General features: G+C 40.2%; 1 protein-coding gene across 8 annotated transcripts in view; it reads left to right on the top strand.

The window, feature by feature from the left end:
- The window catches only part of ehbp1 (EH domain binding protein 1), a 163,147-nt gene that overhangs the window by 32,032 nt on the left and 108,912 nt on the right, over positions 1–22,203 (top strand). For all 8 annotated transcript variants that reach the window (XM_083544554.1, XM_083544553.1, XM_083544550.1 and 5 more), the window contains exon 6: positions 20,738–20,919. In XM_083544554.1, the coding sequence (XP_083400680.1) occupies positions 20,738–20,919 (182 nt within the window). The remainder of the gene's footprint in view (positions 1–20,737; positions 20,920–22,203) is intronic.

The following is a 22,203-nucleotide window of genomic DNA, read 5'->3' as shown; positions in this document are numbered from 1 at the left end:
CACACACCCACCCACCCACCCACCCTGTCTGCTTCCTGCTTTGACACTAAGTGCTATTTTATTTTTCCTGGATAAATATTAGGAAAGTGCATTTGCAGAGTCTGACTGGAAAAAAGACATTCTGTCAGAGGATTTCTTTCGTTTGTGTTCACTTGGAAAATAAAATGAGTCACTTTAACTTTAATGGACATTTTCAGTGTCACAGTTCTGCTACTGTTTTTTCAAAAACCAGGCAATAAAAGGGTTAAAAAAAAAAAAAAGATACCTGTACCAAACCTGTGTTATTACATTACAAAACGTAAAAGTCAATCTGGTATGCAAATGAAGAGCATGCAGACTTAATTTACCAGAAAATTATTGTTTTGGATCTAACATATTTATTAAATCTGGATTTTTTTTTTATTTAATTTTATTTCTTATTTTTTTTGCCCTGCCAGGTCCTAAAATCTGTTTTGATTTTTTTTTTACTACACTTTATTACAAACAAAAACAAAAAAAAACCCTACTGATTTATGAAAATGTGCTAAATTAAATAAATATGAATATATTAATTATTTTTTATAAATATTGAGTAAAATAAAAGACGCATTCAAACTGAAACTGAAAAATTAACAGTCCAAATGAATTAAAACTGTTACATCCAAAAATGAAAAATAAAGACACTTAAAATAACCAGCACATGGTGTCACTGATTCACCTCTAGAGGCCGCTCTTGTACTGTATAATGCAACGCGGAAAAACTATGGATTTATGGATTATGGATTTATGCCGATAGCCTATATCAGCATTCAATCCTCTTAAAACTGATGAATCGGTCGACCTCGAATGATGTGTGTCATGAAATAACTCTACAGTGAGAAAACATTTAATAAACACTTAAGCCAAATCATTTACATACTCCATCCTCTGAAAAAGCGATTTCCCTTTTTATCTCCAATCAGTAAAGACTGCAATGACACCATGATAAATCCCCACAAAGCCATTAGTGGTGTACTGCCATTTTAATACACTAGCTCATTTAGCTCTGGCTTTTTGGGCCGTTATGAAGCTGTTGGCTTGAGTTCTTACTGTTTTGATCCAAAACCATCTAAACAGCAGGGAACCGAATCTTCATGGAGCACTCAAACACTGTGCTATTGCTAAGCTCCAATTTTTGTACTTTTATATGGTTGATTATTTTAGAGCAGTCATCAGTATCAGCAGAAATTCTTCCAATACCAGTCACAATCTTCTTAACCTCCTGTAATCCAGGAGGAGATACAGGACCATTCTTACCATGACGAACAGATTTAAGGCCAGTTTCATCCCTATAACCATCACCATACTGAACTCTACACGACTCTACTCATTTACCACATTTAGCAGACACCTTTCCACCCATATATGGTGGTTCTACAAACTGTAGTCGCAAACAATTGTAAAGGATGACTTTACAATTAGATTAGATCCATTTACATGAACTTGGAGAACCAAACCTGTTCCTGCATGACGATACACCTGTGCACAAAACCAGCTCCAGAAAGATATGCTCTACATGAGTTGGAGTGAAAGATCTCCTGGTATAAAGCTCCAACTCTATTGAACATCTTGTGGATAAATGTAATCACCCTTGTAGCAGAAATCATCACATGCACACTCTAAAATTAAGTGGAACATCTTCCCCAAAGAGTGGAGGTTATTATAACAACATATGGGGATCAAATGTGAACTGAGATGATTAAAAAACACATACCAATCTTATAGTTAGGAGTCCACAAACCTTTGTCTCTATAGTATATTCACTTGCCTTTAAAGTATTTATTCATTCGTTGTGCTTTATTAGTTTGCACAATGCTACTGTTTATCCATGTTTCTGTAGTGAGTGAGTAAAAATGGAATTACGGGACGAATTTTTGCCGTATTGAAAAATCACAATTTCGTATCGTAACCTTTTTTTTCTTTCTTTTTCTTTCAAAGACAAAACAATAAAATTGAAAGTGGTTCAGGGGGGAAAAAAGTCCTGTCACTTTAGTAGAGAGTCAGAAGGAAGAAAATGGAAGGGAAATAATGAAGTGAGAGTGAAAAGGAGAGAAAGAAAGGCTTCTTAATTCCTCTTGTCTGTGCATACCTCGCTAATAGCGGAGTGATCAAAGACATGCCAAACATCTCTCTTCGTCTCTCACACACACAGACACACATGCTGTGTGTCCTTGCATGCTGAGAGGGAGGGAGAGAGAGAGAGAGAGAGAGAGAGAGAGAGAGAAGGAAGGAAGGAAGGAAGGAGAGAGAAAAGGAGAAAGAAGAAAGGAAGAGAGGTGAAGGGGAGCACGCCAAGAGAGACTGACATCAAAGCTCCTTGGGCAGGCCTATTTGGCACCAGATTACTCTCTTTGTGCACTTGTGTGTGTGTGTGTGTCTTTGACATTCCTTTATTTAGGAAGTGGAGGAGATGCTCAGGAAAAAGTCAGTGTCCAGTTTAATGGTCAATTATAATTTTTTTTGTTTTGTTGTGTTTTTTGTGTGTGTGTGTTTTCCACGCTTTGTCATACTTCTGTTTTTTGCCATACCAATGGCAAACGCTCCAAAACACCCTGCATTTCCTATAACACTTCTCTGTAGCCGGTTTGTCAGATTATATATATTATATATATAAGTTTCCCACAAAAGTGTGTACACCCTTCACATTTTACTTCAAGGGACAATACTATAGAAATTAAATAGAAAGGGCATTATGCTTTGCTTCAGATTGTCAAAGTTCATGTTGGCATCTATGTTTCCCTCAATAAAACGCAGCTCCCCAGTACCAGCAGCACTCATGCAGCCCCAGACCATGATGCTACCACCACCATGCATGACTATAGGCAAGACACAATTTTCTTGGTTCCCCTCACCAGGGTGTCAACACACATGGACACCATGTGAGCCCAACAAGTTTATCTTAATCTCATCAGACCACAGGACATGGTTGGAGTAATTCATGATCTTGGACAGGTCGTCTTTAGCAAACTGTTTGCAGGCTTTCTTGTGAGCAGCTTTAGAAACTCTTCCTTCTGGGATGAAGGCCATGCAGACCGACTTGTTGCAGTGTGCGCTGTGTTGTGTCTGAGCACTGACAAGTGGACCTTCTGCTTCGGCAACCTTTAAAGCGATGCTGCAGCACTCATGTGTCTGTTTTTTGAAGCAGCTTCTGCACCTGACGCACAGCACGAGGGCTCGACTTTTTTGAGTGGAACCCGTCTTGGAAAACCTCCGTATGACCCTGAACACTGTACTGTAACTCAGTTTCCGGATGTTACTGATCTTTTTATAGCCTCAGACGTATTTGTTAAAAGCAACAATTCTAATTCTCAAAGTGTTGTTTGCCATGTTGAACATCCAGTGTTCAGTATGAGAGAATTGGACACGAAGCACCAAATTTTACCTGCTTTAATACAAGATACACACATTTGTATGGTTCCGTCAAGCAGATATAAACATGAACATGATGAAAAGGACATGCGGTTTTGCATGATTAAAAAACACACAGCTGTTATCACTGAGGGTGTACTCACTTATGTTGCCAGTTATTTAGACAATAATTGTAATGTAATGTATGGTAATGTATGTTGAGTTCTTTTTAGAGAACAGTAAATCTGTACTGCTGTACAAAACTGTACATTGAATTCTCCAAAATATATCCAAGTTTCAATTCTATAGTATTGTCCCTTGAGAAGACACTAAAATGTATAAAAACATAAATAAAAAAAAAAAAAAAAAATATATATATATATATATATATATATATATATATATATAAAAATATATATATATATATATATATATATATATATATATATATATATATATATATATATATATATATAATCTGTTTGACCATTTTTATTCTATTTAGATAAATATAAAAGAGGTGAAATTAATAGATGCAATGTTATACACATTTATTTACGACATTTATTTATTTGCTGAGAAACATGGGGTTTGAGCTCCCTCCAAAGATTCTCTATTGGGTTTCGGTCTGGAGACTGGCTAGGCCATGCCAGAACCTTGATATGCTTCTTACAGAGCCACTCCTTGGTTATCCTGGCTGTGTGCTTCGGGTCATTGTCATGTTGGAAGACCCAGCCTCGACCCATCTTCAATGCTCTAACTGAGGGAAGGAGGTTGTTCCTCAAAATCTCGCAATACATGGCCCCGGTCATCCTCTCCATAATACAGTGCAGTCGCCCTGTCCCATGTGCAGAAAAACACCCCCGAAGCATAATGCTACCACCCCCATGCTTCACAGTAGGGATGGTGTCATCTGACCACATGACTTTCTCCCATGACTCCTCTGGATCATCCAAATGGTCATTGGCAAACTTAAGACGTGCCTGGACATGTGCTGGTTTAAGCAGGGGAACCTTCCGTGCCATGCATGATTTCAAACCATGATGTCTTAGTGTATTACCAACAGTAACCTTGGAAACGGTGGTCCCAGCTCATTTCAGGTCATTGACCAGCTCCTCCCGTGTAGTTCTGGGCTGATTTCTCACCTTCCTTAGGATCATTGAGACCCCACGAGGTGAGATCTTGCATGGAGCCCCAGTCCGAGGGAGATTGACAGTCATGTTTAGCTTCTTCCATTTTCTAATGATTGCTCCAACAGTGGACCTTTTTTCACCAAGCTGCTTGGCAATTTCCCCGTAGCCCTTTCCAGCCTTGTGGAGGTGTACAATTTTGTCTCTAGTGTTTTTGGACAGCTGTTTGGTCTTGGCCATGTTAGTAGTTGGATTCTTACTGATTGTATGGGGTGGACAGGTGTCTTTATGCAGCTAACAACCTCAAACAGGTGCATCTAATTTAGGATAATAAATGTAGTGGAGGTGGACATTTTAAAGGCAGACTAACAGGTCTTTGAGGGTCAGAATTCTAGCTGATAGACAGGTGTTCAAATACTTATACTTCAAATAGTTAAAAAATCATACATTGTGATTTCTGGATTTTTTTTTTAGATTGTCTCTCACAGTGGACATGCACCTACGATGACAATTTCAGACCCTCCATGATTTCTAAGTGGGAGAACTTGCAAAATAGCAGGGTGTTCAAATACTTATTTTCCTCACTGTATACACACACACACACACACACATTGGAACCTCGTCCTGTATTCTATGTGACTCTCAGGACACGCCTCGGTCTCCGTAGTGTTGTTATACGTCATTCATGTAGAAGCAGTACTACGTATAGAATATTAGTCTAAGTATTTTTCAAATAATAAAAGTATTCCACGCGTCTACTGATAATTATGTATAAATAAATAGTTTTTACTGATGCATATGTTTAAATCGATATCTTACACTATTTGTATCTGATGCAAACTTTTAAATTGATGCACAACATCCAATTCTATTGGATGTTGGAAGACTGGATCAGCAGTGAAGACTACACTACTGTCTGTAGTCACTATAGGACAGTCAGTGAATAGATTTGACTGTGTGTGTAATAAAAAAAAATTGCAGTTGCCATTTTAATTGTATTAAATGCCCTTATTTATATATATATATATATATATACAGTGGGTACGGAAAGTATTCAGACCCCCTTAAATTTTTTACTCTTTGTTATATTGCAGCCATTTGCTAAAATCATTTAAGTTCATTCTTCTTCCTCATGAATGTACACACAGCTCCCCATACTGACAGAAAAACACAGAATTGTTGACCTTTTTGCAGATTTATTAAAAAAGAAAAACTGAAATATCACATGGTCCTAAGTATTCAGACCCTTTGCTGTGACACTCATATATTTAACTCAGGTGCTCTCCATTTCTTCTGATCATCCTTGAGATGGTTCTACACCTTCATTTGAGTCCAGAAATTTTTGATTATACTGATTGGACTTGATTAGGAAAGCCACACACCTGTCTATATAAGACCTTACAGATCACAATGCATGTCAGAGCAAATGAGAATCATTAAGGTCAAAGGAACTGCCTGAAGAGCTCAGAGACAGAATTGTGGCAAAGCACAGATCTGGCCAAGGTTTCAAAAAAATTTCTGCTGCACTTAAGGTTCCTAAGAGCACAGTGGCCTCCATAATCCTCAAATGGAAGACGTTTGGGACGACCAGAACCATTCCTAGAGCTGGCCGACCGGCCAAACTGAGCTATCGGGGGAGAAGAGCCTTGGTGAGAGAGGTAAAGAAGAACCCAAAGATCACTGTGGCTGAGCTCCAGAGATGCAGTCGGGAGATGGGAGAAAGTTGTAGAAAGTCAACCATCACTGCAGCCCTTCACCAGTGGGGCTTTATAGCAGAGTGGCCCGACGGAAGCCTCTCCTCAGTGCAGGACACATGAAAACCCGCATGGAGTTCTCCAAGATGGTGAGAAATAAGATTCTCTGGTCTGATGAGACCAAGATAGAACTTTTTGGCCTTAATTCTAAGCGGTATGTGTGGATAAAACCAGGCACTGCTCATCACCTGTTCAGTACAGTCTCAACAATGAAGCATGGTGGTGGCAGCATCATGCTGTGGGGGTGTTTTTCAGCTGCAGGGACAGGACGACTGGTTGCAATCAAGGGAAAGATGAATGCGGCCAAGCACAGGGATATCCTGGACGAAAACCTTCTCCAGAGTGCTTTGGACCTCAGACTGGGCTGAAGGTTTACCTTCCAACAAGACAATGACCCTAAGCACACAGCTAAAATAACGATGGAGTGGCTTCACAACAACTCTGTGACTGTTCTTGAATGGCCCAGCCAGAGCAATGACTTAAACCCAATTGAGCATCTCTGGAGAGACCTAAAAATAGCTTTCCACCAACGTTTACCGTCCAACCTGACAGAACTGGAGAGGATCTGCAAGGAGGAATGGCAGAGGATCCCCAAATCCAGGTGTGAAAGACTTGTTGCATCTTTCCCAAAAAGACTCCTGGCTGTATTAGATCAAAAGGGGGCTTCTACTAAATACTGAGCAAAGGGTCTGAATACTTAGGACCATGTGATATTTTAGTTTTTCTTTTTTAATAAATCTGCAACAGTGTCAACAATTCTGTGTTTTTCTGCCAATATAGGGTGCTGTGTGTACATTCATGAGGAAAAGAAATGAACTTAAATGATTTTAGCAAATGGCTGCAAAATAAAAAATAGTGAAAAATTTAAGGGGGTCTGAATACTTTCCGTACCCACTGTGTATATATATATATATATATATAGTATTGAAAAATAGTTTGATAAATATTTTCTCTTATGAATTTAAAATGTTCTCATCTTAAATGTTCTCATTATTGTTATAGTGTAAATGTATTGGAACACCTGACTTTTCCAGCCATATGTGGTTCTTCCCCAAACTGTTACCATAAGGCTGGAGAATGAACTTTTCCCTTGAACTATGAGACTCAAACCAGTTCCAGTATCCAGCATGACAATGTCTCTGTGCCCAAAGCCATCTACATGAAGATATAAATTTTTTTAACAACTGTTTGCATTTAAGTGCAAAATTTGGTAAAAAAAAAAACAAAACGTGGACATCTTAATGTTTGTCTTTTGTTAGCCGTAAGCTAACACGTTCCTCTTGAAAAAAAAAGGTGTTTCAGATTTTAACAAGCAAAATCCAATTGGATTTTATTTGTTTAATTATGGACAATAAACAAGCCGGTGGTGACAGTGGGAAAATGAGAATTTGAGGAGAAGAAACCTTGAGTAGAACCAGAAGAAACCTTGAGTAGAACCAGACTCATAAGGAACACATCATCTGGTGCCACCGAATATCCATTGAATATAGTTTCATCATTGTTGAGGAAGTGTTCACTGGGAAAACTGGTTACATTAATTACAGTCCAAATCCATTTTCCTGGTTCGTTGTCTATGAAGCTCCTAGAGCTGAGATCATCCAGAGTTCCCGAGAAGGAATTTCGAGTTTAAGTGGCTTTCCTAGTCAGAAACCCATTCTACTGATTCACGTAGATGCTTGTTGAACCTCCTTTCTGAAATGTAGGGTTGTGGCTGTGGGGATTTGTGATTCTTCAGCCACAATAGCATTATGGAGATCATGTACTGATGTTTCGATCTCTGTACCGACGATGTTCCCTGTTCATCATAAATGTGTTCACTTGGGTCGAGAAGGTTCTGTGCAGGACACTCGAGTTCTTCTCTCAACTCCAACCTTCACATCTTCATGGAGCTCAGTTTGTGCACACTGGAATTGTCATACCTGGATGTCAAGTTTGGGTTTCTTCTGATTTTGACACAAGAACCACATTTTCTCACACTGTATACAGTATTACTGTATATACCATATCTTATCACCGTGTAGGTTTCTCCAGACTATGTAGGTTTCTCCAGACCACCACATGCTTATGATGAGCACCATGTCTAATGCCTGTCTCCCACTTAAATTCTAGTTTATCAGATTAGTGAATGGGTTCACAGGAATCATTTTGGAATAAAGCAGGATGTTCACGTTTCTACTGCCAGTCAGGAAACATCTGAACAGTAACAGACGCTTGTTTATTGAAACAAACACTGTGATTGTGTGAAGTGAACTTCATCAGCAAATCACTCAGAAGTCATTTAAATCATACCTCAGTCCATGCAGCTGGACAACCAATCACAATTACATGAACAAAGATCTCAGGATTCCTACTTGTTAGGGAAACCTGCTGCACCTCCCTTAGTTGCAGCTCTGAAATGCAGTGCTGTAAAGACTCTGATCAATCAAAAAAGAAAACTGTTTGATTACCAGCCTTTTTGCTATAATCATTCTCAGTATTTCAGAATCTGGAATAGGGTAAGAAGTGATTTCCTTAGGATTTAAAGTGCATGTGTGCGGAGGCTCGTCCTTGTCCTTCGTTCGTTCTCCTCGCTCTCGTCCCAGGACGCTCCGGCTTTGACCACTCGCTGGTAGATGACCCCCCTCACGCTCACTGAGTAAACAGAAACAATCTTTTGTTTTGACTTTGCACAGCGTGACGCACGAGTTGAAATAAACATGAACGCAGGCCCGTGCGTGTCTCTGCGTCACCTGGGAGCGCGCACTAATCCGCTTTTCTGGCGCCGTTCTCCAACGTTCTTAAACCCTGTTGCTCTCAGAGGTCTCCCACCGAGACCCGGACACTTCTGTACAGCACTCTTGTGGGAGGTGGTGTGAGAGTGAGAGCGAGACAGACAAACATACAGACATACACATTTTTGTGTGAGGGGGAATATATATATATATATATTTATTTATATGAACTGGGGTTTGGGGGCATTGAACTGACTTTTGAGAATGTGTGTGTGCGCTGCTGAGTGTGGCATCAAATGATTCTCTCTCTCTCTCTCTCTCTCTCTCTCTCTCTCTCTCGTCTTCGGACCCTCTGTCTTTTTTTGTGTCTGTCTGTCCCTATCTGTTTTTGTGATTTTTGTTCTCTCTTTCTCACCAGTTTGTTTCAGGAATGTCTCTGTTGATGGTAGTAGATGTTTAACAGGACACACACACACACACACACACACACACACACACACACACACACACACACACACACACACACACACACGCACAGTAATCCCTGTTTTATTTGCCTTCCTCCAGCAGTAAGTTGTCTTGCTGTTTTTGTGGTGTCTGGACTGTCAGTGATTCAGAAAGGTCATACGTGGCTTAATAGTACATGCCATCAGTGTTGCATTTGATTGCATCTGAGAACTCGGTACATTTTATATTTATTCTATAATTCATCAATCACGTGCTTGTCCACTCATAGAATTGTACGATTCATAATGTTACCGAAAAGACATTGGACACCTTGAAATGTAACTGGATAAAAACAGTCATGCTTGCCTTTATCGAGAAAGGATCAGGGTGGTAATTTTGTCATTCATGTCATGATTTATTCTTGGCTTACAGGAGCAGAGAGAGTATTTCTACCCATTTCAATTCCATAGTATAGTATTATGAGAACTGTGTATGATATCTGATGTGGAGCTGAGCGGACTGCATGCTTCTGTAGCTGTACTTATGTGAAACCTGTGAGCGTTGTGTGGGGTTAATACTCATTCTTTGTGCTGCATTAATGAGAGAGCTGAGTTACAATCTCCGATATATCTGTCTGGTCCTTCTGACAATAAATGTGAAATGGGATGTCCAGATGGATATGGTGTATATATTAGGTTGAACATGATATTGTATAGTACATATGTATTGTTTGTTTATTTATTTATATATATAAATATGACACTACTTTAGTAAACCTTTTACATGATTGGGAGGAAGAACATGGGCCTGTTTTAGATTTCTTTGTGGTGTGAAAACCCAAATCTCCTCTTAAATATCTCCAAAACCAAGGAGGTGGTTATTGATTTGAGAGATTATATTAATTCATTAATGAGCATCAAATACAATTAGTTACAACCTACACATTCCTTGGTGTAATGCTGGACCTTAAACTTAGAATGGACTGATTAGTCAGCAAGAAGCTTCAACAGAGCATGTACTTCTTAAGGAAATTACTTTTCTTAAATGTCTATACAGGAATGCGTTTGATGTTTTGTGTGGGTTTTATTGAAAGCATTTTGTGTGATTTATTGGATTGGAAATGCTTTAATGGCTCAAATTTGGAAAGGTGTTAACAATAGCAAGTAAAATATATATATATTTGTTGTTTCCACATATGTCTCTCCATGTCTGTCCCTCTTTCTGTATTGCAGTTTCTCTCTCTCTCTCTCTCTCTCTCTCTCTCTCTCTCTCTCTCTCTCTCTCTCTCTCTCTCTCTCTCTCTCTCTCTCTGACTCTAAGTCATTAAAGAGCTAATAATGGTCTAATCATTAGTCTAAGAACGCTAATAAACGTAGAATTCGCATATAAAATGTAATACCCAATTTAAATAGTTCAAATATGCCTCACTATTCATGTCTGCTTTAATCATTAATTGGTTGTAGGAGATTTTTACATAAATTGCATAAGTCCAAAGAAATCTCAGAAAAACCTTCATATTGTGTTCTTCATGCTTGTAAATGCCCGTATTTTTTGATCCATGCATAAGAAGTCAAATGACCGTAAACCTTAAATGATGAGCTTCATCTAATTTACTGTGAGTTCCTGACCTTTCATATACGGATTGATGTTTACATGTGTTAGTTTTGCCTTTTATGGAGTGTTTTTTGGTCTTTTTTTAAACTTAGGCGGAAGTTAGAGACGGGTATTTACAGCAGCACAACAATGTAGCTGGTAAGAAAGAATTAGAAACCTCAGTACTGGAATGTCTGTTTTACCCAGCAGGCACTTTTCCCTGTAATTGGGAGTCTATAATCTGTGTAGCGTTCTCTCTCTCTCTCTCTCTCTCTCTCTCTCTCTCTCTCTCTCTCTCTCTCATAGACATACACTGTCAGCAAATAGCTAATAATTTGATATGTTTGATGGGCCTCTGCTTGTAGATTTCAGTTAGTGTTAAAGATCTAATCACTGCGTCTATGTAGGGGCATTCAGGGGTGTGTGTGTGTGTGTGTGTGTGGAATGAAGTGTAAAATGATGAGGTAGCACCTCTAAAAATGGAATGAACTCGTCTGTTAATCCAATATATCTGTGTCTCATGTGAGTGTGTGTGTGTGTGTGTGTGTGTGTGTGTGTGTGTGTGTGTGTGTGTGTGTGTGTGTGTGTGTGTTTGCACGCTCTCAGCAGTATTGCAGCGGTAGGAGTTTTCGGGAGGCTTTAATTTATTTTTCTGGTCAGCCGTGTGATGAGAAGGAGACGACTGGACACTGCGCTCTGACCTCCCTGATAAGAGTGTGTGTGTGCGTGTGTGTGCGTGTGTGTGTGTGTGCGTGTGTGTGTGCGTGTGTGTGTGTGTGCGTGTGTGTGTGCGTGCGTGCGTGCGTGCGTGCGTGCGTGCGTGCGTGCGTGTGTGTGTGGAGTGTGATGCGACCAGGCAGTGAGGACACTGAGAAATGAGATGGAAAGCACTTTAAAGGCCCCAAAACACATTTTTTACTCTTTTGGTTCTTTTCGGTTCAGCAGTTCTTTATCGAATAGCAGAAGCTGATATTCAGTGTCAGAATGGTGTCTCTGTCCTATGCGTGACATGTTCACGCCGTGCAGAAGGTCGAAGCGCGAGCTTCTAAAGCAATCGCATGCGTTTATGAGGAGACAGGAGAGTTTTTACAGTTTCATGAATTTATTGTATCGACCCTCTCTGGTGTGATTAGTCAACTGACATTATGCCTTTGTTTTATTTGATCTTGTTCTTCTGATTTACAGGCATCATCAGTTTAAAAGTTTATTTCTTGTATACATACTAGTATACATACACTTTACAGGTCGACCGATAGTGGATTTTACCGATAGCTAGGTTTGATCGTACTTATCAATTAATAAGATTAAATTTCAACATTTACTAACTCATTTTACAATGAAGTAATTTTTTTAAATCCGTCAACTTTAGTTAATACACTATGAACTAACTATGAATGAGGTACAGCGTGCAGTCTGAACAAAACAAACAGCACTTGGCATCAGTGATTTGTATCTAGAGGCCACTTTTATACTGCATAATGAAGGCGGACCTTCTTAGCCGCTCCAGAAACACACAACCCGGAAAAACTATGGAGCCGATAGTTCTAGCAATTGACCATCGGTTAATACTCGTACTCGTCTATATGGTCTCACATTGTCTGTATTGTCTTGTTTAGTCTGTTTTCTCTTGTATAGTCCAAGCTGAATGTATAGTGTTATTTATGTCTGTACTTTGAGAGTCACTAACAGCTGGACCCAAATTCACTTAGGTAATAAACCTCATTGTGATTAAGCATTCAGATCAGGGTTTGACTGCATTCAGTCAATGTCTGAGATTGAGAGATGGATATAAGACAGTGAGAGTGGACTTCTGACTGGAAATTTGTGAGTTTATGGAGTTTATCTTTATGGAGTTTGGTGGACCGGTCATGGGTCCGGTAGTTCGAATGAAGGGAGTATTTTCTGGTGCCACATCCAGAGACCTCAGATACAAATGTCTGCCTCCAACATTGTGGTAACAGTTTGGAAAAGAAATACATATGGCTGGAAAAGTCAGGTGTCCCAATACCTTTATCTTCCCATCCAACATAGACAACATAGACAGAGTCTCCCAGTAGGTTGTTGTTTTCTGAATGTGTGGTTTGAAACAGCGAAATATAATCAATAGTGAAGAAAAAATACAAACTGTTTGTTGTGTATGCTGAACATCGAATGGTTTGCAGGCCACCGGAACAAGAATCGCAATTGTTTAGTAATTAATATACCGACAGTCATTTATGGCATCGATATATTGATTTCTTTTTCGCAGCTTTGAACAGCTTCCTGTTCTCTTTTTCTACGACTCATGACTACGTCTTGCTTTTCTGGGACCGCCGAAGCGAGCCAGATACGCTGAGATGTTGCTTTGATCGAATAGATTGCGTGGCAAAGTAGAAGGAAGCATGGAGCTGTTTGTTTTCTTTCTGTTGTGTCTGTAATTAATGAACTGATGAGACAAAAGGAGCAGGTCAGGCCCCTTTCCCCTAACTCGACTGATAATTTGGTGTGTGTTTGGGTAGGACCACCCACAGCTCTGACCCTCACCCCCTATACTGGCACCAGCTGTGAATCAATACCTGGACAGCTGGGCCAGCCTCCCCGATGTGCCAAAATAACACACACACACACACACACACACACACACACACACACACACACACACACACACACACACACACACACACACACACTTTGCCACTTCTGAAGTATAGTGCCAGCTCACCCCCATCTCTCAGAGACACTTTGTAGTTGGCCTGACTGTAAATGTTAACAGAAAAAAACCTATGATTTAAACATTTATATTTTACTGTTACACATTTTTTTTTATTACTTATTTCCTTTTTTATTGGAGATTTGACTTTATAGGTATGTTTATGTAGGTTTACATTAATACTCATGTTCTTATATGGTTTGGTTTTTAGAGTAACAATCTATACACGCAAAACACAGAGTTACGATGGTTCGATCTCACGATGACGAGAGAGATACGACAAGATTGTAAAAAATTTAAAACGTTTTGCACAACAGGCAGCAGCGTACGATGTAGGATACGTTGAATGTGCAGCTGAGACGAGCGTGTCTCTCGCCCTGTGAGATGCCCCACTCGCGCTAGCAGCCGACGGAGTAAAGTAAAGTTGTCTCGGTGTGTGTTTTTTTTTTTGTTTCAAACAAATTCAAATTTTATTTGTCACAAACGCTGGTAGTGAAAAAAAGAATAGGAAAGCCATTAGTTTAGAGCAGAAAATTATAAATCAGCTTAAAGCAGGAAAGTGTCATAGTACCATCTTCAATATTTTTGACGTATGATGGGGTCGTCGTAACTTATCTCCTAGAAGAGGACGACCTGCATGATCTTTGATTTGGGGAATTATTTTGAAGGGAGTCTTCAGCGTCTCTTTCAGTTCTGCCTTTTTACAGTTCCTCTGCACATTTCTTTTGCTTTAGGATTGAGTCGAAGATGGTTTTTGCCTGATGAACGTAGAGATTAATGCAATTGATGGCAAATTGTACCGAGGTGTGAAAAGAATTTAAGCGAATCGGCATATAACGTAACGTTAATGATATTCGTGAATCACTGCTTGATGTGATGCATGTGGAACTGAAGTGATGTTATTATTACGACCCAGAGGGTCACTGTAATCCAATAACATCACACAAGCGTTTTATTTCTTTAATAATTCCTTTACTACTAGGCTTTATGGATGTGGTGAGGGAAGACATGCAGATAGTTGGTGTGAAAGAGGCAGATGTAGAGGACAGAGTACTATGGGGGAGGACGATCCGCTGTGGCGCCCCCTAATGGGAGCATAATGTTTAATAAAAATAATATAAATCAAATCATTGCTGTAAACTTTTAATAAATTGAAATGAATAAAATAAATAGAAACATTTTATTAAATAGTTTATTTTTGTTAGACCCCATTTGGGTAATACAGGTGTGTGTTTTTACTTTAACAAATGTCTTCATTCCTTTCGTCATTCATTCTTTCACTTTCTTGATATTCCAGAGGACTTTCTCCTTTTAAGTGAAATTCTTGAAGCTGGACATAAAACACAAATAGAATCCATGCCGCTAGCGTTAGCAGCTAGCCACTTCCTGGTTAGCAGCTAACGCTAGCGTTATGGATTCTTAAGCGGTTTCATGCATGCGCAAAACAAATCTTATTTCCGGTACTGAGCGAGTAGCCACAGTGACACTGCGCTTTCAAGTTTAATAATAATATTTATAATCCTAATAGAAAAATATAAAATGCGATTAAAGTCTAAGGCGGAGAATAAACAAACTTGTGGTCAGCCACCTAATACGTTCCTGAAGGAATTCAGATTGTACCTATGTTGCGCACGTAAAAAGGATTGCCAAACTCCCTATACCAAAAGATTTCAGTACAAATACCTGTACCGTTACACATTTAAAATATACATACACTTATACACACACACACACACACACATAAAAAGGAGCCAAGTTTGAGCTTGGTTGTAGTACGATAGCATGGCAGTAGGGGGCATCCTTCAGCTGACCTGGCAAGCCCTCATCTTTTCTCTCGGGCGAGGTGTTTAGCAATTCAGAAGACACAATGCGAGCGCATTGATAGTCATATCCCTGCGATAAATTAAAAGTGCCTCATTGTCCCTTTCCATTTTACACATTGTCAGAAGCGCGGCTCTTAATCTCGCCTCCTGATTGACACCGGCGGCCGGGGAAAAGAGCACATTTTATTGTTTGCGCTCGTCAAATCTAGTTAAAACCCAATTCTTCGCTGGGTATTTGCATATTCTTAAGTATTTCTCTCGGAGAGTGGGCTCTAAATCCGTCTTAAGTGTTTGATGCTTTTGGAAAATTCATTCACAAAGTATCTACATGCGCTATTAGCTTGGTATAATGCAGCAGGCTAATCTGCTTGATAAGAAGGGGAGGAGGTGGGCACCGTTTTCTTCAGGGATGACACGCTATATTTCCGAGCAATTCAACAGGGGCTCAAATGTCAACACAAATGTCAAGAGCCGTCGCACAGTACCTTTCTTCGTTTTTTTATTAAAAGTGGTCTGTCGAGCATGTACTTCAGGGTCAGGCCTGGTAGGATTGGACGTCTGTCTGGGTAATTTGTTTGCTTTCTTAGATTTGTGGATGGAGTGAAAATGGTGAAAAGATGCCCAGGTGTTGCTCTTCGTATGGTGCCACAGCATAGTTTGAGAGCGAGAGAAGCAGGGGAGAGATGCGCTTGGCCTGTTTTCTCTATGATGATAACAGTCTCTGGTGTTTCCCGCCTACACCTGGATATCAGGTTCTGCTCTGTCTTCTTCTTCTTTATTTCGGATGTCTTCTGGCCTCCTTCGGTTTAAACAAATATAATTTCTAACATATATATATATATATATACAGAGAGAGAGAGAGCGATACTTTTGGTCACACGTTGGAGGAAATCCGGATGTAGCATGTAAAGGTGTCTTGGATGCATAGGTTTTGAGGTGTGTGTGTGTTTGTGTGTCGGAGAAAAGTGTGTTGCAGTGTATCTACACATAGCTGCATCTCGGTCTCCCTCAGACAGCGTTGATAAGGTTCCTCTCTTTACCTATGGGAATACAACTACACACACAATCACCTATCTGACAGATGCATATCTTTACACACAGCATACACACACACACACACACACACACACACTCACACACTCACAGCCTCTGGCGAGATTCCTATCTGAGATTCTCTCCATTCGCTCTTTATGCGCACACACCGAGTCTGGAATATGTATCTGTGATCCCATTGATCTGTGTGAGTGGGATATGCATTCTAAAGAAGGACGAGGCTCTGGACCACATTGTCCTCCTTACCTGATGACAACAAAGGGATTTATTTATACGTCTGAGTGACTAAGCAGCTCAACGATTGGAGGACAGACGGCAGGTTAAGCCCGAGTGAAAAGCAGTGTGAATAACGGTAAATTACCGGAAACTTTCCACTGGAACTTCATCCGGGGGATTTGGGAAATATTCCAAATTGGAAACTTACAAGAAATATGTGGGAATTCATTGGACATTTGGGATAATTAATGTAAATTGTATCATATACATTTTGTTTGGTAATAAGCTGAAACCCATGCGAACTAATACAGATTTTAAATGACAAATTTTTACTTTAATTTAGTATAATTTTGTTTATTAAAAATCTGGTTGTTTTAATGAAAATTATCCTGCAAGATATTTTTTCAAACTACGTTTAAGTTCCCTGTTATGAACTTGCAGCCGTGTAAATTCCCAGTTCATTCCAATTAATACGTATATATTCCTGTTAATTCCAATGGAAAGTTTCCAGTCTTAAAAATTTCAAACCTAAGATTTTTCTGTGAGTTCTTGCACTGAGCAAGACATTCGAGACATTGTCCTTTTATTTAATAAAGAATCCATAAACCTCCTCCTTGGTCTTCCTCTTTTCCTCCTTCCTGGTGGCTCCATCCTCAGCATTCTCCTACCGATATACCCCATGTGCCTTCTCTGCACATGTCCAAACCATCCCAATCTCACCAATAATCACCTTGTCTCAGCAATATCATTCAAAAACACAAACAATATAAAGTGCCAGTGTTGGGGAAAAAAAATGCAAGAAACTCTTTTCTCTGTTTATTTGTACAGTTCCTTTTAGTCCATAAGAATGTAATGTAAATAAATGTAAATGTAAATAAAATCTTTAAAGGGTCTTGTTATCTTTTCCTGAAATCCACTGTAATCTCAGTGAACACTCATAGGCTCACTGTTGACTGCTGACAGTAAGTTTTTTTCAAAATGTCTATGTTTAGTTTCGTAATGGCGTTTAATGTTTCCGCTTTTGGCGACCGCAACAGACTCCGAGCAAATGAGACACGCCTCTCGATGCAGGAAGAATAAGTGCGTCCCATTCATCTCGAAAAACTCAGTTTTCAGCATCAACCTTCCTTATTTTTGAGAACGCCATTATTTTTCACTCACTGAAAGTTTCATCGGTTTGCGAGTCGCTCTCTGCTGCCTTCACCGCACGCGCAACTGCACGTCTGATCGTAGCAACAGTGAGCATAGTAACTGTAGTAGCGGCTCTGCTGAGCTGACCTTGATGTGCCTGATATAAATGTGATTTTATTACAAAATAGCGGTTGGCATATATTTAGTTCATTATGTGAAAAGGTTTAGTGGTCCGGCTGGACGCATCTTGGGGTCCGGGTTCGGACCGGAGTCAGCCAGTTGGCGACCCCTGCTCTAAACCATACAACATCGCAGGTCTCACCACAGTTCTATAAACCTTTCCTTTCACTCTTGCAGATTCTCTTCTATCACAAATCACTCCTGCTACGCCAGGAATTTAACCTCACCCCCTTCACCACCTCTACTCCTCGCAACCTCACCATTCACATTTAAGAAATTTGGCAGAGGCCCTTATCCAGAGCGACTTACATTTTTCTTGTTCATACAACTGGGCAGATTTGAGGTTAAGGGCCTTGTTTAAGGGCCCAGGATTTTGCTGGGATTTGAACTCATGATCTTTGGATCCAAAGTCCATTACCTTAACCACTAAGCTACCACCTGTCCTGCAGCACTCTCTTAGCAGGATAAAGTGTGGATTCTACATGCTTTATGTTTCGTCTGACCTCATCAAGCCTCTTTATTGAGTATTGAACATTGAGAAAATGATGATATACAGTGCCAGAGAGGACGAGCCGGAAGAGGTTTACTCAGTGTGTCAGAGAGCGTTGTGTTTTGCTGTGAAAACTGACACAGCTTCTCTGAACATTCCTGGTGTTGGCAACAGATTGCATCTGCCACGCTTCTCCCGCAAGACTGCCACGTGACGCTCTCTCCGATGCAGCTCTTAGTGAGAGAGACAGATTGTGCCCATGCGTGAGTAGACGGACGGAGACCGAGTGCACAGAATGTCCGGGATGGCCAGAGTGACAGAAAATGGCTTAAGTCCTGTATCACCACAGCCGGAGTGAATCTGAGATATTTTGTAAGCAAGCCAAGTGCAGGCTGAAGGACAGGAGAAGGCTGAATGTCTGAGGATCTTTATGTTGTCTCAATTTAATTCATTTTTATTTGTATAGCGCTTTTAACTATGGACATTGTCTCAAAGCAGCTTTACACAGATAATGTGGTGATAAAGAATGAGATTGTTCTTTATATGTGTAAGTTTATCCCGTGTCTCCTCATGTTGCACAACCTCAGGAATGAGGATCTCCTGTGATCTCTCCCTAAATGACACATTCAGCTTTTACAAAATCCATAGTCAGTAAATACAGTGTGGTCTTGGAGTCCACAGTTCTAGTGAACAATCCTGATGTTCCCTGAGAAGTGAGAAGAATAACACACCTACTGAGATTTCTATTACTGATGCAGAAAGCACATCTACAAGCGTCTCTGTGCGAAACTCATTTTTAGTGATTCTTTTTTAACATTGATTGAGAACCATATAACACGTTCTGTATCTACTAGATTCAATATTCGATATGTAGATCGGTTTCTCGAGCGCATTCTCTCGTGAATATGACGTATCGCTATAACACTACGGAGATCGAGGCGTGTCCTGAGAGTCACATAGAATACAGATTAACATGGCAGAGGTAGAGCTGGAACTTCCTGCAGACACAACAGGAAAAGACCGTCCTTTTGTTGTGCGAAAGGTTCACGCATTAGAAGTCAGAGGGCAAATCAGTAAATTGATGATTTGCTGTCTGTCTGAACCACTAAAAGCGAACTGCTGTATCTGAACCACGTTGATTTGCATAGCATCATTTTTCTGTTGCATCATATTGCATTAAATCCCACTCAGATTGCAATCGAAATCGGATCACACTTGTAACTGCTTCATATGCACCGGAATGCGAATCGCATCGGCCTCAGTTATGAAGATGCACCCAACTAGTATCTAAAATGGTATTCCGCATTTACTTCATCTGACTCTGTCCTATGTATACCTGCTGTCTGGATTTCTGGTCTAAAGGGGGCGTCATTGACCACCGAGCTGCTCCCACGTGATGATTTTAGACACGCATATACAAATATGTACAAATATGAGGTCTGATAATCTCTGGATCAGATTAGTTTGTTAGTAATCAAATGTTTTTTTCCAGAATGTAGTACTAATTTTTTGGAAAATAATTTCACATTTACTGATTATAATATATATTCAGGAAAGATTGTGTGTTTGAAAGACCATCCCATGTGCACACAGAGATCATAGCACATTAAAACAATGGAAGGCTTCTGCATTATGCATTAGGTCAAGTGCTGCTTTGTATTGTTTGTTGTTCTGAAATGACTGCCTGGGGGAAAAAGAAGACAAAACACTTGTAAGGTTTTCTATACTTCTGCCTACCGATGTGCGTGTCTTCGATCAGCAAGCTGGAGCCAAAGGCAACTATTTTAATAATCGGAATAGCTGCTCAGTTTTTAATATAGGTATTGTGTACAGTTTTTGTACAGTTTTACACACAATGTATATGTTCCATATATAGCAATTTTTGTTCCAAAAAAGCCTCTGTACATTTCTCACTGCCAGAGGCTTTATTAGAGGTTTTTATTTTTAGGTCGACTTTTATCTGCACCGATAGTTGATTACTGGAACTACGCTTTGCCTTGCTATCAGGTGCTTCAGGTTTTTCCGGGTTGCATTATAGAGTACGAGAGCGGCCTCTACAGGCGAATCACTGACAATAAATTTTTTGTTTGTTTGAAGTGTCTTCTTTTAAATTATTTGCTGATTCTGTCGTGTTCTTTTCTCTCTCTTCCCCAGGAGTCTCCGTCAGGTCGGAGGAAAGCTCTGGCCACCAGCAGCATCAATATGAAGCAGTACGCGAGCCCCATGCCCACGCAGACTGACGTCAAACTCAAATTCAAGCCTCTCTCCAAAAAGGTGGTGGCGGCTACGCTGCAGTTCTCGCTCTCCTGCATCTTTCTGCGAGAGGGCAAAGCGACGTGAGTCCATCTTCAGCCACATCTTTTCCCGTTGCTTTCTCCCTTTCACACCATCTCACACACCTTCTCCCTCATTCTTCAACCCCTCACCGGCTCCCACTCCACTAAAAAAAAAGTGCGTTCATGTGCCATTGCTCACATTCCCAGAATTCCACATCTATCACTCCTCACTCAATATTTTCTTCCCCTCTCACTCACTGATTGTCTCAATCTCTCTCTTTCTCTCTGTATATCCATCTATCCATCTCTCCCCCCTCCTCATGTGTAAATGCGTTCGTTTACAGACGTGATGCCGACAATTATGGCGCGTTCTTAACAAAACGCGTTTAAATTGCACCTGGTTTCACCCTCCAGTTTTGGTTGATTTTAAACCTGCTGTAGCTTCAGATTTATGTACCTACTCTGAAATTAATAGAATCTGATGTGGTCTATTGCTGTTGCTGCTCATCATCTCAAGGTTTACCATGGTGTATGTTCTGAAATGCGCTGAGAATTGGGCTTTTCTGCTCACCATGGTTGTAACGAGGCTCACTAACAATACAGTTCCAAAAACGTATTCTTATTCTCGCTCCAAATATTAGCATCGTGTTTATCCAATAAAATGTATCATTTTAGGTCAAGAACAAAGGCCAAAAACCCGAATACTGCCACCTGCTGGTACGGGAGCGTTCTGTTCCCTTCACAATATTGTAACAAATAAAGGGTGTATACTCCAAAAGTATTGGGACACCTGATTTTTCCAAGCCATATGTGGTTCTTCCTCAAACTGCTGCCACGAAGTTGAAAGAACACAATTATATATTACATCTTTGGATGCAGTAGCATGAAACTTTCCTCAACTCGAACTCGGAGACTCAAACCTGTTCCTGCATGGTGCTCCAAGCTCCATGAAGATCTGCCTCACATGAGATGCAGTGAAAGATCTCCTGCTGTAGAGCTTTTGAACGCCTTTGGGATGATTATGACAGTACCTGACTTTACCAACAGTTCAATAAGCACAAAATAAAGTGGAACATGTTTCCAGAAGAGTGGACAGGGCAACCGGGTTGCCAGTTACAATCCTCCATTAGCGGCGTTGGTCAGATTAATCCCTGCCACGTGTCGTGAAAAGACTGATGCAACAGGCACCCCTGCATTCTCTCTATCCACTCAATATGGTTTAGAAGTGAAAGGATATGCAGGAGGTGGATATTCTTGAACCCACACCCCTTTGCTTTCTGCTTGACATTCGTGTCACATCGATCCCAACAAACAGAACGGAAATGAAATATTTCCAGCCGCTGG

Source organism: Silurus aristotelis (assembly GCF_946808225.1).
Source record: "Silurus aristotelis genome assembly, chromosome: 6".
Classification (NCBI taxonomy): Eukaryota; Metazoa; Chordata; class Actinopteri; order Siluriformes; family Siluridae; genus Silurus; species Silurus aristotelis.
Note: the sequence above shows the minus strand (reverse complement) of the source record. Positions and strands in the feature narration are given on the sequence as shown.